We start from the raw sequence: 16,530 nt of genomic DNA on the forward strand, positions 1-16,530 counted from the left end.
AGAAAGGGAAACAAGCTAATGAGTGATGGGTAGCTGCTAAACCTTAGGCAGAAATGTGACGGTAGCATAGATAAAAAATAATGTGCTATTATTTTGTCTTTTTCCTCCCAAATTAATCTCTATGTTAATCCCTCTCTAGGTTATTGACAAGAATTCTGGTGGCTGGTGGTATGTGCAGATTGGTGAAAAGGAAGGCTGGGCTCCAGCATCATACATTGACAAAAGGAAGAAGCCAAATTTAAACAGGCGAACAAGTACTTTGACCAGACCCAAAGTTCCTCCCCCAGCACCTCCCAATAAATCAAAAGACTCTGAAGAAGGAACAGTTGCTGGAACCATATCTTCAGGAGATGCCCAGGACAAGCAAAAGTATGAGGAGCCAGAGTATGATGTGCCTGCCTTTGGTGCTGACTCTGAGTCTGAGCTGAGCCAAGGGGAAGATGGCAGCTTAGAGAGAGGCATGTTCCATCTACTCAAGCCTTCCCCTGTGTCAACCCTCCAAAGGGCAAAATTCCGAGTTGGAGAGTCATCTGAAGATGTAGCACATGAAGAGGAGACCATCTATGAAAATGAAGGCTTCAGGCCATACATCGAAGATGCTTTGTCAAGCAAAGAATCTAGTGGGGACTCTGATTCTCAAAGAAGTTCATCACTGTCTCTGATCCAAAGAAATTCTCCGTGTTCTGTTTCTCCCAAGTCTTCCCTCCTGAAGCCCAAAAGCGACAAGAGCATTCAGCCAAACCTTGGGAAGCCGCACTACCCCCGGAATGAGGAGACAAAGCCAAGGTCCGCTTCAGACGTTGGTTTAAGTAGCATGCCCAAAACTGGGCTAAAGAGGGATACTGGGGAGGCAGTGTCTAGCAGGGCAAAACCAATGGTGAGACCAAAACCTTTCCTGAACAAAGCAGACTCCCAAAGCCAAGAAAGGATGGACATCAGCACTTTACGTCACCAGCTGAGACCAACTGGACAGCTGAGAGGCGGACTTAAAGGTTCAAGAAGTGAAGAGTCTGAAAGTCCACCTCGGACAGCTTCTGGAAACCCAGAAGAGTCATTCAGAAGAAGCTCTGCAGATCTCATTCCCACTCATTCCCATGCCATATTCTACTCCAGCCAGCCAAACAAGGCAGAGAATGAAAACAACTCCTCAAAATGTATCTATGTAACTACTGATTCTTACCAGAAAGTTCAAGATTCTGAGATCAGCTTCCCAGCGGGGATAACAGTGGAAGTTCTAGAAAAGCAAACAAGTGGGTGGTGGTATTTGAGATATGGAGACACAGAAGGCTGGGCTCCTTCTCACTATCTGGTACTGTCTGATAACCAGCAACGGGAAACCGCTTCGAATGAGGCTAACATCTCAGTGGCCAAGAACAGAAGGAATGAAAACAAATCCAACAGTTTGGAGAAGATAGAGAAGAAGGTCCAAGCACTCAACACCATCAACCAGAGCAAGAGAGCAACGCCTCCCATTCCCAGCAAACCACCTGGTGGCTTTTCTAAAACATCTGGGTCTGTCAAATTGCGGAATGGGGTTAGGCAACTAGCAGTGAGGCCACAGTCAGTGTTTGTCTCCCCACCACCCAAGGATAATAACTTGCCTTGTTCCCTGCGTAGGAATGAGTCTCTTACTGCCACAGACCACCTGAGGGCAGTACGCCGCAACTCTTCTTTCAATGCTGCCCAACCTCAGACTAGTGATTCTAAGATAAAGCACACTGATCGGCTGGGTTCTGAGGGGTCTGAGACAAGTTCCTACGTACCTTCTGAGCGCAATGGAATCCCAGTGTCCACAGTCAGGCCCAAGCCCATTGAAAAATCCCAGTTCATTCACAATAACCTTAAGGATATCTACATCTCCATTGCAGATTATGAGGGGGACGAAGAAACTGCTGGATTTCAGGAAGGTGTCTGCATGGAGGTCCTGGAAAGGAACCCAAATGGTTGGTGGTACTGTCAGATCATGGATGGAGGAAAACCTTTTAAAGGCTGGGTGCCCTCGAATTATTTGGAGAAAAAGAATTAGAGTCTTTAAATTCCATTATTTATACTTTTATACTGTGTACATACGGAAGGAAGGGAGGAAATACAATGATTTTATTCCCTTTTTATTCTATCTAATATACAAGGGACTGTTGATCTGACCTTTGCTGCCGTCTTTGAGGGTGTTTGAAGGAATTGGCTTGTTCAGCAAATATCAAGGAAAAAGGCAGCTGGAACTAATGGCATTCTCTTTCTGTTTTGGTGAAGACTTTCATAATTTTGAGTGCAACGTGGTTCACTATTCCACCATCCTGGTTGTCATAAAAGGAAACCAAATGCGTGCCTTTCACAGTATAGTTTGGACCTGTGCATCGACTTGCAAATGGTGGGGAGTTTGGTGCCAACCTGGACATGTTAAAAAAACCTGCTTGTTCATTTCTTCCACATGGAGTGTGCGAAAGTGTTTCCAAGCTGTGGATGAGTCTCCACCACCAGCAAGATATCTTTCAGTCAGCAGAGCAAGTGGGGAAACTCAAGAAATCCAGTGTTGGCCCTCAGCTATCACATTCTTGTCTCCAGATTGAAGGCTTGGAGCTTTTTCACTGTGCATTGCTAGTACCTGACATTAAGTGCATATTGTCAGTTTCCCCCAATGGCACCGGTCATGCTTCTGTCCTGTGGTGATCTCTGTGTCAACTGTTTGGGGAAGGGGTCAAGTTTGTTTTACTATTATTATTGGAATTAGATGTGTAGTCAAACTTTAATGTGGTTCCTAGGTGTTTGTATGCACACTAAAAATTATGTGTTTGCAACACACCTCTTGTGCAAACTTATTGATCTCAAAATTTAATGTTTTATTTTGAGGTTCTTCTGAACAACCAATACTGAAAGTACTTTGAAAGGGTTTGTCACATACTTTGCTATCCAGAGCCTCATATTGGACTATGAAGCAGCAAAGTTTCATCTGAATGCAGGGAATATCAGTTGTCTGTAGCTTAAACAGGGAATCTGCTGTTCCACAAAGCCCCATTTGCTGGCTCATGGACCATCATGGGTTTGGCTCCTTGGCCATCCATAAGCCTTTGCTAAACGGAAAGGGATTTCTCAAGAACTCTTCCCTTCCTCTTCAGGTCAGAATTACCAGGCTTGCTTCCACCAGTGCTTCTGCACAACTCCTTAAGCTGTGCATGCACTCTGCTCCCATCCCAAAGCCCCATAAGGCTTCAGCTCTTGTGGCCGCACAGTGGCCTCCTGTGGCTTGAAAACCACGCCAATGAGTCATGTAGCACAGTGGTGATGGCTTCTCCAGAGCCATCTGCATGGCTCCACCTGCCAAAGTAGGTGACTTGGCCCTGAGTGGAGGGGATTTGCTTCCACATAATGGGCCTTTGTTTTGCAGGGGCTTTCCATTGTTTCCTATGAAGGAAATAATTTATTCATGTTCACAGGGATTGGATCTCTCTATTGTGCATGATGTAAAAACATTTCCTTGCCAGTAGAAGAGAGTAAGAAGTTATTTTTCTGTAAGGAGTAAGGGATACCTTGAAGCCACTGCACCACAGCCAGTTGCCCACTCCAGGTGCTACTTGAGGTGCAGGAGTGTCTATATGTAAACATGGAGCTTCTACGTGTCCATGCTCTTCCGCATGCCCTTCATTGATAGAGGAGTGATACCCCGTGTGCATCCTCATGTGGAAATGAGGCGGACAGTGCCAGTGCAGGAATTGTGCATGCATGTCAGAACGCTCACAGTGCTTAAGATCAAGAATACCGGGAGTAACAAATTTAAAATAAAAACAAAGCAAGGAGACCCATACAGTTTGTATTTAAGTGTTGTTTCCAGATATGAATGCCCATTCTCAGCCAGGAGAGAAGCATCTGTGTTTACAAAGTTGGGGCAGGGAAGAGAGAAAAAAGCCATGCATTTTACTGTCTGCACAATTGTTTTTAATTTGTATATTTGCGGGATGATTTTTATTTTTGAACCATCTGTGTCCTAAACTTTTTATTTCCCCCTTTTTAAGAGCAAGCAGTAGGAATCCCTCTTCCGTTGTATTCACTTGAACATTACTCTGTGTTGGGAGAGAAGCACCTGATACTTTCAAAACCTGCAAAGCAATTGAATGAGAACACTATTGAGTGGAGAATATACCTGTTCAAGCACCTGCTCACCTGCACACATGGACAGTCTCTCCATTTCTGTTTCTACCCCCACCATTGATATTTATAAGCATGAAACTTCAAAGATAGAACATTTGTGGGAGAGCATGGAAAAAATGAAAAGCCACTGGGGGAAAAAGGCTTGGGTGCAAAGTGTATCCCCCTCCCCGTGGCCTCAAACACCAGCCCTTAAATAAACTTTATAATTGTAAAAAAGGAAACACCGGAAGGCCTTTGCTTAAGAATACCGACTCTCAGATGAGAGTTTGATGTCTCTGTCCTGAGGCCCAGCATTTTGTGTGTCAAGAGAAGAAAACCAGCTGTGTCTGTGTTACTGTGCAAGAATAAATAATATAAATAACTCTTTCATCTTCCAGCAACACTTCATGCCTTCCACTAGGTGAAAGAGAAAAGAATGGAAAGATTTGAACGAACTGAATGGATGCATTTCTTCCAAAGGATTCAAAATCAAATATAATGGGGAGATGTTTGGTCTTTGGGAAACATTACATAATTCTCACTTGATTCATCTCTCTTTCTCTTTAAACAAAAATATGGTGTTACGCGTCTTGAATCAATGAGAAATGTTGGGGGAGGGGTTGATTTCTGCAGCTCATGTGCCAATTGTCCTTTCAGTTTGATCTGTTGAGACACCATTAAAGTTTGGCTGCCACCACCTTCCATACTATTGTTTATATTGGATAAATAAGCATGGAAGAAGGGTTGGCTTGTGTGAAACAGGAAGGGATGGAGAGGCCTGTGACGCGCTCAGTGGAAGAGCCCATGGGGAGAAGGTCATGATCTACACTGCAAAGTAAAAGGTGTAGGTGTTTTTCCTGAGCTTTTCTTCCTAAGGCCTAGCAGCTCTGCCTCTTGGAAGTTTCTCTTCATTTTAAAAGTCTGCTGAAACCTTAGCAGCCATTGTTAAAAGAACTGCCAGAGCTGCTGTGAGATTATAAATAGAAGTATTATGTTCTTCTGCTGGACAGTATTAAATAGAGCAAAACCATAAAGTAATCTGCTAGATTGCAGTACTAATAGTAGTGATTTAGCAACTCATATTAATGTTTATGATTTATTTTTTAACAATAATGATAAGGAAGTGGTTCATTATTTTTGAATTAATGCACTTTAACAATTTAAACCAAAATGCAGAAAAAACCAAGTGCATTATTTAAAGGTGCAGTATAAATTGTCATTTTTTAAAAAAAGTTCACCTATTTATTAAAATAATTTATGATTATTTAAAAATTGTACTATACAGTTTTGTTCTAAAGATGCCATCATCTCCTGGGAAAGCTAAATGTGCAGCTCCCAACTTTTCTACATTGAGCCATTGGACTCTCAAAATACAGTAGATTCAGTTAGCAAGTGTCAACTTTCTGCTAAGGAAAAGGGACATATATTTCAGATTTGGAGAGCAGTGGATCAGCTAGTTATATTCCTTAAACGTGTGCAGCCCTGAGTAAATGTGAGGAGCTGATCTGAAGTAGTAATTGAACAAGCCCCCATCCCACCACCAGATTCCCTAGAAGTCTTCAATATATTCTGCTAGCCCCAGCGCTTAATGGATGACTGTTGACCATTCTCCAGTCCTATGTGCAGAAGATCGCTGTCTGCTAAATTGTTCTAAATTGTTCTCCTGAGAACATACGCCTTTCTTGCTGCATATTAAGCATGTGGCTGCTACCCACAAAAACAATATCTATTTGCTATCAATATGATACAGAGCAGGCATGGTATCTGTAAGCCCTGTTTTCTTGCAGAGGTCTCCTATTTATGAGATCAGTTTGCTCATCAATAATTACTGAAATATGTATACAAATACTTGAGGAGTAGGATCTATTGTGCATAAAAAAGAAAGCAATATTCAGTTGCCCAACAGATGTGGTCCAGTAGCCAATATTATAATATACTTTATGTGATTATGGTGATGAGGTTCTGAGCAAGTAGCAAAGTTAACTTCTGAGCTGCTCTCAGCTTTGCATCTACTTGCTGTTCCTGATGTTGTGCTTTCTGCAAGACACACACAAATATATTTGTGTGCTTGTGCACACAAGATATAGCTTGGGCATGCACACGTGTTGGACAAGCTTGGAGGCGATTTCATGATGTATGAAAGGGGTGGAATAAAGGACACTAGAAAGCACCTTTAGTCAGTTTCACTGTTACTGGTATGCAATTTACGTTTCCCACTTTAGCTGATAGGTCATATCTAGGAAACTTTTTCAGAACTGGAAAATTAAATGCAGCACCAGGCCTATTCACAATTACTTGTGACAAGTCTTCATGATCTCACTGCACAAACACTATAGTCCCATTCAAATGGTTGTAAAATATCTGCAGCATTTTGGTGGGAAAAAGTATTTTGTACTTCTAAAAACTAATCAAAAATCAAGTTGCAATTTAATAATAATTGTACTTTCAGAGTTAACTAATTCACTATTTTAATTCTCCAGGGAGCTACTGAATAAAATATTTTGAAGTCGGAGTGCCCTCTTGTGGAAGGAGGAGTGGCTTTCTAGTTATTTTCCTGATTATTTGAGATTACCGTACCTTGGTCATCCATGCTTTCAAAAAAAAATATGTGAAATGGGAATGATTGAGAAAGCAAAAGTAAAAAAAACCAACAACAACCAATCATCTTTTTTTGAAAACAAAAAACCAAAAATTTGAAACTTTTTTGTTCTGCTGTATACTGCAACTTTAATAATAATGAGCACTTCTGAGTTCGTTATTGCGGTTTTATATAATGCCTGAAAAGATACTCTTCCTGTTTTGTTTTGTTTTTTAATTCTAGTGAACACTATTTCTCTTTGACTCTTCCTGCATATACCTGTTGCCTATTGCAATTTCTTTCAAGCTGAGACTTAAGTTTATTTCTCAAAAAGCTGATGAGGTAGCAAACCTGTGTCTGCAATGGATGCTTCCATGCTTGAATGATCCACCACATCCACAAACTTACCTGCATAGGCCAGGTAAGGTGTAGCCTTGAAGTCATTTCCTTAACATTTTGTTTTCTGTATGCAGGAATTCTTCTTTTGTTTTTTGTTCTTGTTCCGTTTTGTTTTTCTGAGGCAGGTCTTTCAATCAGATCTTTCCCTATCTGCAGTCTGAAGTGTTTCAGTTCAGATAAAGGTTTACCACCTGGCTCTTTCTTGAGAACTAGGCCTCACTGAAAATTTGAATGCCTGGTTAACGTATATCAAAATATCAATTTGGAGCCACCTGGGCTCATGTGAGGGGCTTTTACCAGCCATGAATTTGACTACAGCTGCCGCCCACCACACCGCTCCCAGCCATATCACTAACTGCTTATGAAAGTTCCATATTTCTGAACTGTTTTGCTATGTAATATTGGGCTGATATGGGGAGGGGTGCTGCTGAAGGAAACCATGGGCATAAAGTTCCTTGCACTGATGGAACTAGCTTCAAACCCTTTTTGGATTCTGGCCCAACTTTCCAGTGACTGAAGTCCTTGTCAAAACAGCTCCTCTGTGCGAAAAAATATATAGCACTTACTCCTTAACACATCTACAGGGAATTAAGTCCCATTGACTCCAGTACAAGTGTTGCTTAGGGTCATAGCCCCAATTGAATACAAAATAATTTGGGTGGGACTTCTTTAAAATGCTCATTTGTACAGGTAACTGGCAAGGAACATTACAGACTGGCTAATTCAGGACTAGATACTGAGGTAGGCGAACAAGTGCATTTGTGTTTCAAGTTTACAATGCAGTAGCAACGTCTGCATTTGTCTCTGATGATGAGCAATTTCCAAAAAAGTTTCTTTCAGTAGCAACACTGAACATTTTGACGAAGGCATTATAGAATTGTTTGTTTAAACTACTTTCAAATATTAGTGTGGCATATTTTATTGTAAAATTATACTCATTGCTTTTCTCTGTTTAGAAATGTGTTAACGTGCTTTCTATCATTTATGAGAAACCGAAGGGAATCTGGGTTAAACATTCATTATTTTCATACTACTAGCATTTACAGAATAGAAATACTAGTATTTAAGTTTAGATCTCATTAGCTAGTTTGTTCATTTACATTTTTCTCATGTGTATGTGTGTGTTGTTGGTTTTTGGGTTACGTCCCCCCTCCCTTTTTTTTTTTCATTTTCAAGATAAAATCCAGTTGGAGGATATGTGCAATATTGAAAGAAATTAAACAGGCCCCTCATCCAGGACTTAAAAGTGGAACGCACAGTGTGATTTTTAAAAGTCTTGTCATTATCCAGTCATGCACTCTTGGGGGGGAAATGAGGAATGAGAGGAAGGGAACCATTGAGAAAAAGAGAGGAGGCAGCAGAAAAATTCTGGTATAAATGGATTGTAAGTGTGAATTTACTGTGGTGGCTGAGTGCAGTAGTGGTTACACAAGTGCATCACAGTTGAATAGAAGTGTGACTTGTTTGTGTGTGTTAGTGACTGTTCAACACCCTTTTTCTTTCTAATACTCATTTTTTCTTCCTTACAAAATTCAGTTTGTTCAGCTAAGGCTGCTTTCTTATACTCACCTAGGAGGAAGTCCCATGCAAGTCAGTGGGGCTTACTTCCGAGTAGACATGTATAGGATTGTGCCGCTGGGTGGTTTTAGTTAGCATGGAATACATGTGTTGAGGGGGGAAATCACTCATGAGACAACATGAGGATTAATTGTATGCTTGAAGCACAGCATGTCAAATCAGTCTCTACCTCATGATCCCTTAGTGCTCCATGCCTTTCAGAATCAGGCCATTTGCAAGAAAAGATGTGCTTGTTGGTGCATGGCCTGCTGTATCTCTTTCCACTGATAAGAACAGGAAAGGTTCCTATCTTTAGCAGCCCAAGATCAGGGTCTTCATTTTTGTGCTGGGCACTTGTACTCAAGTACTCAAGCCTTTGAACTCACAATGAGGCAGTTCCACAGCAATATTGCTTAAATGTTCATGAAAATAAAATGCTCTTTCAGTGCATTTCATGTGCATAGCCAGGCTTTTTGTTGGGGGGGGCAGAACCTCAGTTTGCTATGTATTTTTATTGAATTTTATTGATTATGCCCCCCTTGGCTATGCCCATGGCACATTCCTATACATGCCTATTTGAAGTGAAGCCTTATTGTGTTCTATGGGACTTACTCCCAGATCCCAGTGGATCTTGTGCAGGAGCATTATTTGGTGATTTTTACACCTCCAGTGTTCTTAAAAGAAAAAAAGAAAAAAGCAACTGAGTCCAGGAGAGCAACATAAATTTGCAATTGGCATCAGGAGACCCTGGTTCTTGTCTCAGTGTTTAGTTTCATGAAATTTGAACTCTGTGCGTGCACACACAAAGTTGGCAGGAAGAACTACACTGCTGACTGTAATACATTTCAAATCGCAACTGGATTTTTGCTGCTAAATAGTCATAATCCATCTGCCATAATCCAAGCCTCCTTTTTGAGACTCTAGGCGTACACGTTTGCAGCTAAATCAGGGGTACTGTACATAAACTAAGCATTTAGCAGGTACGGATTGGGAGAGCTGAAGTTTTTTTTGGGTTTTTTGTAAATATGTGCTTTTTTAAGGATGTGGGTATTTTTTAATTTTTATTTTTTTGGAGATGTGTAGAGATCATTGACAAATACACGGAAAACTCATTAGGTCCTAAAGTGATCTCATGGGCTTTATGTCCTTGCTTCAAGGTTCTTGTTAGCGTCTCGGTCAATTCCTTTACCATATCTGTTCACAGGTTGTTGTTATTTTTAATTTTGATTTTTGTGATATTTGAATCAAGTACTGTACATGTGACCTTGCCCAGCATCCTTGGAGGTCAGTAATTGGAGCTCCTTGAGCCAGCTCTTCAACTGCTGTTGCTCAAGTCTCCACAGCACTGTATAGAGCCTTCTGGAATAACAATTTAAGAGATCCCTCTTTTACTTTTTTAAAGTTTTTTTTAAAAATAATAATAATAATGGTGAGTGCTTGAGTATGCATGTGTGCATGTTAAAGTGGAAGTGGGGGTGTCTGGTGGGGTTTGTATCCTTGAAGGTATTGCAAGCCTGCTTTGAGTAAGACTCCTATTTGGAATCAGGTTTCTGTTTTCAGGGTTTTCTCCTCCTAAGTTGTGATAAGATCTCTTAGGCTCAACATGACCAAGTAAAAGTGGGTCCCTTTCAGTCTAGGTTTACAGGGTGGGCTGGCCCCACACAGCAGTATTTTAGATGGTTGATGAGTGCAATTTTCCCTTTCTTTAAAACCAAATTGACTGAAAGTTTCACACTGTCGTTTTAACACATTTTCCTTGTGCAACATAACAGCCACTATTGTCCTGTGCTGAGACTCCTGTTTGCTATTAAACCAAATTGGCTGGGCCGGGGAGGCTGTAATCTTTTGGTAACAGTCAAAAGAGGTAACTGGATTATGACTGAGGAGGAATAGATTGGATCTCCATTTAAAAAAAAAAAAATAGGAACACATATATATATTTATGCCTGGTCTGACATTCTGGGTGCTTTTTATGTTTCAGTGCATGAACATACATCACTGCTCTGTGTTTCATCTGTGTCTCCCATTATTGCCAAAAGTTCAATATATGAACTTATTGCAATATATGAATCTGTATCCTGAAGTTCGTAATCTGAAGCAGTAATGTTTTCTATATCAAGTAGTCTAGAGGTTCATGAAATGACTGGAGCTGGCATGACAGCATAGCCAAGTTGTGTTTTTAAGCTGGCTTTAATCCAAGTGGCTCTACTTCACTTAAACAGCCAATTGTTGATGAGAAATGAAAGAGGGAGCCAGCTGGTGATCTCATTTTTGCAGCATTTTAAAACTTGCCATCTCAGCATTTTTGGTTTGGCAAAGCTTCACCTACACCTTTTGAGCCAGAACTTTATTGGGGATTTTGTGTGCAACAAGTTCTAACTGCAGCCTTTTACTATGCAAAAAGTTAACCGGAGAGTTGTTTATGAGTTTGAAATTTAGAGACTTGTGCAGAAAACCAAAAGCAGGCAGCAAATTACTGTTTTGCCTGAAATCTAAAAAAAGAGTAATCAATAAAAAGGATTAAGGTTTCCTTTTTACAAGAAACAGTCAGGACAGTGAAGCAGAATTTGAATGCCTTGTGATTGTTACCAATCTTCCAAGTAGTTGATATTGAGTATTGTTCTTTCAATGACCCTCTTGAAATGGTTATTTAACATAAAGGTGAATGTAATTGTCAAAAGTCTGAGAGAGTATGTTGGTGAGGAGACGATGTAGGATGTGTGGTTGGTTCTTGGGCTGTGTGATAGAGATGGGGAGCGAAGTTTGCTTTTGGTTTTGTTTGGCTTGTTTTTTCAGAAGGTTTATTATTGAAGTTGGATTGGTTACTGTTGGGAGAGCAAGTTGAAGAGTGAATCTTTTTTTGTGGTTGGATTTGTTATAAGAAAGAATCCAGGAGGGAATCAAACTTTGGAGAAAGAGAAGATAAAGAGTCCTATGATAGATTTGGGTAGTCCTTGTCCATTTATTTTTCCTCTAGCTAATCTGTTCAAACAGTTGAATGTTAAGTACTGTTAACAAAATATTGAGGGGGGGGGTTAGTCCACCCCTAGATGACCACTATTGTTAAAAGTTGCATGTGACCTTTAGTGGATCTCTAATAAATATGGAATAGAAAAAAGCAGAAGATAAACAAAACTAGCTGTTGCATTTTACTGTTATTGTGCTCGTTATCAAAGATGACAGTGAATTTATAGGAAGAATATAAATCTGTTTGCATAGTAAAATGGTTTCTGCAAAAGGATGTTGGCCACATTCACAAAAATCATTTGGGGCAAGTATTAGTTTTGTTTAAATCATCTCACAACAGAGAACAACTATGGTGAAATTACCTTAGCTCACATCACCATTTCTTTAACAGTGACTGAGGAAACACAGTTAACCTTTAAAATATCACATTAGTAGTCTCTGTACAAAACAAACGCAACAAAGGATGACACCTGTTTGATCTAACTTGGTCCCCTCTTAAACTGATTTTGGAATGTCCCAGCAATCAAATTCACAAGAGGAAACTAAAGGTTATATGCAGTAAATTACCTTCTTATAGTTAAACAAAAAAAATCTATTTTTTGGTCAAGTAATTTTAAACAACAGTTGGCCTTTTCATGTAACCTGTGATATTGAATGAGAAGTTGTGTGCTGGTTAGATTTTTGCCATTTCCAGATTTCCTTTCAAAACTTGAGGCCATGTTGCACTGTTGATGACCTTCTTGGCCATCATGGTTTCACCTTGTTTGAACAAAAGGTTTTGCCAGAATGAAAGCTTTGTGGAACAACCAAGTATGTGAATATTCAGTCTGGTGCCCACTGGGGTTAGTAAAGTGGGAGTCATGATGGCAGTGTAGTCAGAAGGTGGCCTGGTAGTCAAAGTCAGTCGTTTTATGATCACAACTCATCTGATAATGATTTATGGTCCCACTCTTGTGATCTTCAAATGCTGAAATTCTACAGGTTTGTCTGTCTTTGTTATGGCAACTGGAGCTTCTGAAATGTGATTTGGAAGAAGGCGTTGTACTGTTGCAGTTGTTACCAATGTAAATGTAGATCCATCCAGGTGGAGCATTTTATATCTAGGTATTATAAGGAGATTTTATGAGTTCTTGACATTGGAATTTGAGAGGTGAGTGCTGCACTGGATTCTTGCATAGACTCATGGGGAAATGCTGTCAGATCAAATAGTTGTCATCTATATACTTGACTAAAAGATTTAAAGACTCTGAGGCATATAGCTCCATATTCAGTTTTCTCCCCACCAGCAACCATGTGCTATTAATGATTCTTGATAAACTGATCCCTAAATATAGAAACTAAATCTTTGTACATGTTTTGGCCCAACAGTCCTCTATTTTATGGGTCTCTCTGCTATATGCTCCTTGTGCTCACTTCAGTCTTGTTGGAATCTGTGTGCCTTAGATGATGCCATAGCAGAATGACCATGGAAACAGCAGTTCCTTTTTTGAAATTCCATCTGGTCTGCCTTTGTACTAAGATTAGGCTGAATCAGAACCCCTGACTAGGAAAATGTCCGTGTGATGTGCAAGATTCTATACAGCGAAAACAGTTCTAAGTGTGTACAGCTTGTCAATATACAGCTGAGGCTCAAGTTTTCACTTTGGCTAATTATGCTTTTTATAAGCACCATGTGGGCAACATGCAAAGGGAGATGTGTTCTCCTAAGATCCCTTACTATGTCCCAGAACATGTTGGGGCACAACTCTTCAGATCCTGTGAAGCAGCACAAAACAGAGTTGTGCTCACCATTCTTAGCCATTGTGGAGCAGATATCCTTGGGACTGCGCAGTGCTTACACTTGGAAGGGAATTGAGGAATATTGCCACTCTAAGCGCACTCTCCTATGGGGACACATAGTAGTTATTAGTCAGAGGCTTTTATGTTTGTTTTAGGGTCTGCCAAGAGAGACTAGGCTGCAGCCTGTTTTACTCCCAGGTTTTTGCAATGTGAAACCACAATATAATATTCAATGTCTCAGGCAGAGAGGACTTGATAACTAACCGTACCTCACAGTCATCTCCCAGTTTACTCATTGCTTGGACCAAAGGTGGTGCTAATAATATGAACTTTAATTTTTATATTTATGTTGTTGTTGTTGGGTTTTGAGTGTGTATGTGTTAAATCAATGATGCAAGTGTCCTGTTAAACTAAAAAGATCTTACCCAGGGCATCAGGCACTTCAAAAACCCACAAAATACCTTTGGGATTCAGACATTGTACATTTGGAGAAGGGTAAAGGATACTCTTATCTTCAAATGCTTGCAAATTGTAAGTTGTTGCTTTTTCAATTTCCATTTGTTTACATGGTCTCTTCTATGTCCTATGAAAAAATAATAAAGTTTTTGATCTTTTTAATTGTGTTCCAATTGTTGCTTAGTTTCTTTTTATTGAGTTTGTATTTTATTTATTGTATTGTAGTTCATAAAAAATTATATGCCACATGATTTTAAGAAGAAGAAAGAAAAATAAATGCCAAAGCAGTTAAAACTGGCGTCCCTGGAGTGTAGGCTTCAACAACCAACCTTTATTTCTGCCAACAGCTGAATATGCGGCTTTCTACTGTAGCTTCTTGTCTGCACAGCATATCTTGTCCTTCCTTATGGACAGAATGATCAGCATCCTCACAAAAATAAATTCCCAATGATCTTTTTTTTTTTAAGAAGTACTTACGTTGGCCTTGCTGTATCCATGAAACTAAAGGAGGTAAGGAAATAAGGAATTATCATGGAGGTATAAATATGGAAAGGAAACTATTAAGGCAGAAAAGGTAGAAATCCTTAAACCAGTACACACTGGTTTTTAAGTAATTCAGGTAACTTCAGAACTCATGATTTAAGAATTGCCTTTTCTGGATTGGAATGTGAAATGAGCCGAAGAGGTGGAAAGAGGGGAAGCTGCTTAAGGCTCAAACAAGCCATTGTCCATTGGCTCCCCAGATTCTAGACAGGGCATTCCCAGCCCTACCTAGAAAGGCTGGCGATTGAACCTGTTTTGTTTTGCATGCAAAGCATCTTCTGCACCACTGACCCACAGCCCTTCCTTTATTTGTAAGACTCCCATCAGTGTCATATGAGTAATATGGTTTGTAATATGTGATGGGCACTTGAGTTCAAAAGTGCTCTCTATAAGTGCACAGTTGTGAATTCATTTGAATAGGTGTTGATAAACACAATGTACTTTTTGTAAAATATAAAGCTTTAAGGTAATGTGTACTTCTTACACAGTCCTTGGTTTCTGGTATGCTTATGGGTGTCCCTTGCAACACATATTTTTGTGTGTGCAACCCGTAGTTTACCTATTTGCCCTTCACTCTTCAATGGTTGTAGAGGGTGCCAGTCACTAAACTAGCCACTAGGTGGTGGTGATGACGTATCACTAATGTTTCAGTCTCAGTTTCTCACTAGCTTGGTTTCCCTGTCGGGCTGTTTTCACAGGCTGCACTTAATTGCAGGAAGCATTCAGGGCACTGAATTTCAAAGAGGTCAAGTGGGTGGGTGCAACAAGAGTTAAATCTACCCCGATCCTTAAAAGTATCCCAAGGACAGCAGCCAGTCCTGGTGATTTCAGCATGTAGGATAAGAGCATAGCAGTAAATTTTCTAAATCAAGAGAAACTCTGAGGGGGTGTGTGGTCAGAAGGCACATAATGCAGCAAAACTCTTGAAACTATGCAGGTCTGTAACTGACTGGTCAGTGCCTGGATGGAAGACCACCTGGGAACTCCATGCTGCAGTGAGCTTCATGAGAAAAAGGTAGGTTCTAAATAACTCACAAAGGGTGCTGGGTTTCTGATAGTACTTTCATAAACACAGGTGGTGGAGATGTGTTTGAGACCCTGGAGCATGCTTGCTCAACCTAGTGCGTTACAGATGTTGCACTGCATCAGCCCTGACCATTGGCCATACTGACTGGCGCTGATGGGAGTCCAAAACAAGGCTGCCCTGGAGGATGCAGAGTGCCTGCTAACCAAAGAAGAGGGGGAAATTATACCACCACAAAAACCATAACGCCTCACCCATAAATAGCTGGCCATTTACCCATGAGGTATTGAAGGAAGTCAAATAATAATAATTTATTTGTACCCCGCCCATCTGACTGGGTTGTCTGGGTGGCTTCTAGCATATATAAAAAACTTGGTTACGAACACCACCTTCTGCCTCTATGATTCCCAAGGAACTTGTGGTGGAAGGGCAGCTGAGCTGCTACAGAAAATAACTGGGATGTAGCCGCCCAGTTACTTCCTGTCCCTTTGGACCAAGAAGTTTCTCACTAAGAAATGTCATTCTGTGTGAAGGAATGTCTTGTTCATGAATGATCTGAAACAGTTTACCTAGCAGAAAAGGCCCTCCTGTGTTCAATAAGACAAGCTTCCAAGTTATGTGTGCTTAGATTACTGGCATTTGTTTCAATAAGTGGAAATAGATCCACATACTTCACTGACTCCTGTGCTCATTGACCATTGTATTGTGTCCCCCCCCCCAAAAAAATGTAAGCATCCCACACCAGCACCTCCATGGCATACCTAAATCAACTTTATTCACAATCACTGTTATCCAATTCTCACACTGAATGGAATAGTCTTTTTTATATTGTGTGTGTGTGTGTGTGTATTTATATATATATATATAAACAAAACATAAAATTTGTTTTTAAATAAAGCAATTAAAAGATAAAATTCTCATTTCCATGACATTGTATCACATGAATTCTGGATCCTGACACAAAAATACAGAGGAAAATGAAACCGATTGTGATAATGCTCCCATTGAAATGTTCTTCTGCATGAACTGCCTTGCACTTCTTTTTCAGCTTCTGTAAGTCGCCTCCATCTTTGGTCCTCAATACGTACATACATATCCCCACACT

The 16,530-nt window shown here is 40.3% G+C and overlaps 1 protein-coding gene across 14 annotated transcripts in view; it reads left to right on the forward strand.

Moving 5' to 3' along the window:
• SH3PXD2A (SH3 and PX domains 2A) overlaps positions 1–14,025 on the forward strand; it is a 253,175-nt gene extending 239,150 nt beyond the window's left edge. For all 14 annotated transcript variants that reach the window (XM_083741558.1, XM_083741560.1, XM_083741552.1 and 11 more), the window contains one exon: positions 140–14,025. In XM_083741558.1, the coding sequence (XP_083597684.1) occupies positions 140–2,026 (1,887 nt within the window). In that variant the 3' untranslated portion in view covers positions 2,027–14,025. The remainder of the gene's footprint in view (positions 1–139) is intronic.
• Positions 14,026–16,530: the final 2,505 nt, after the last annotated feature.

Source organism: Podarcis gaigeae (assembly GCF_964106915.1).
Source record: "Podarcis gaigeae genome assembly, chromosome: 5".
Taxonomy (NCBI): domain Eukaryota; kingdom Metazoa; phylum Chordata; class Lepidosauria; order Squamata; family Lacertidae; genus Podarcis; species Podarcis gaigeae.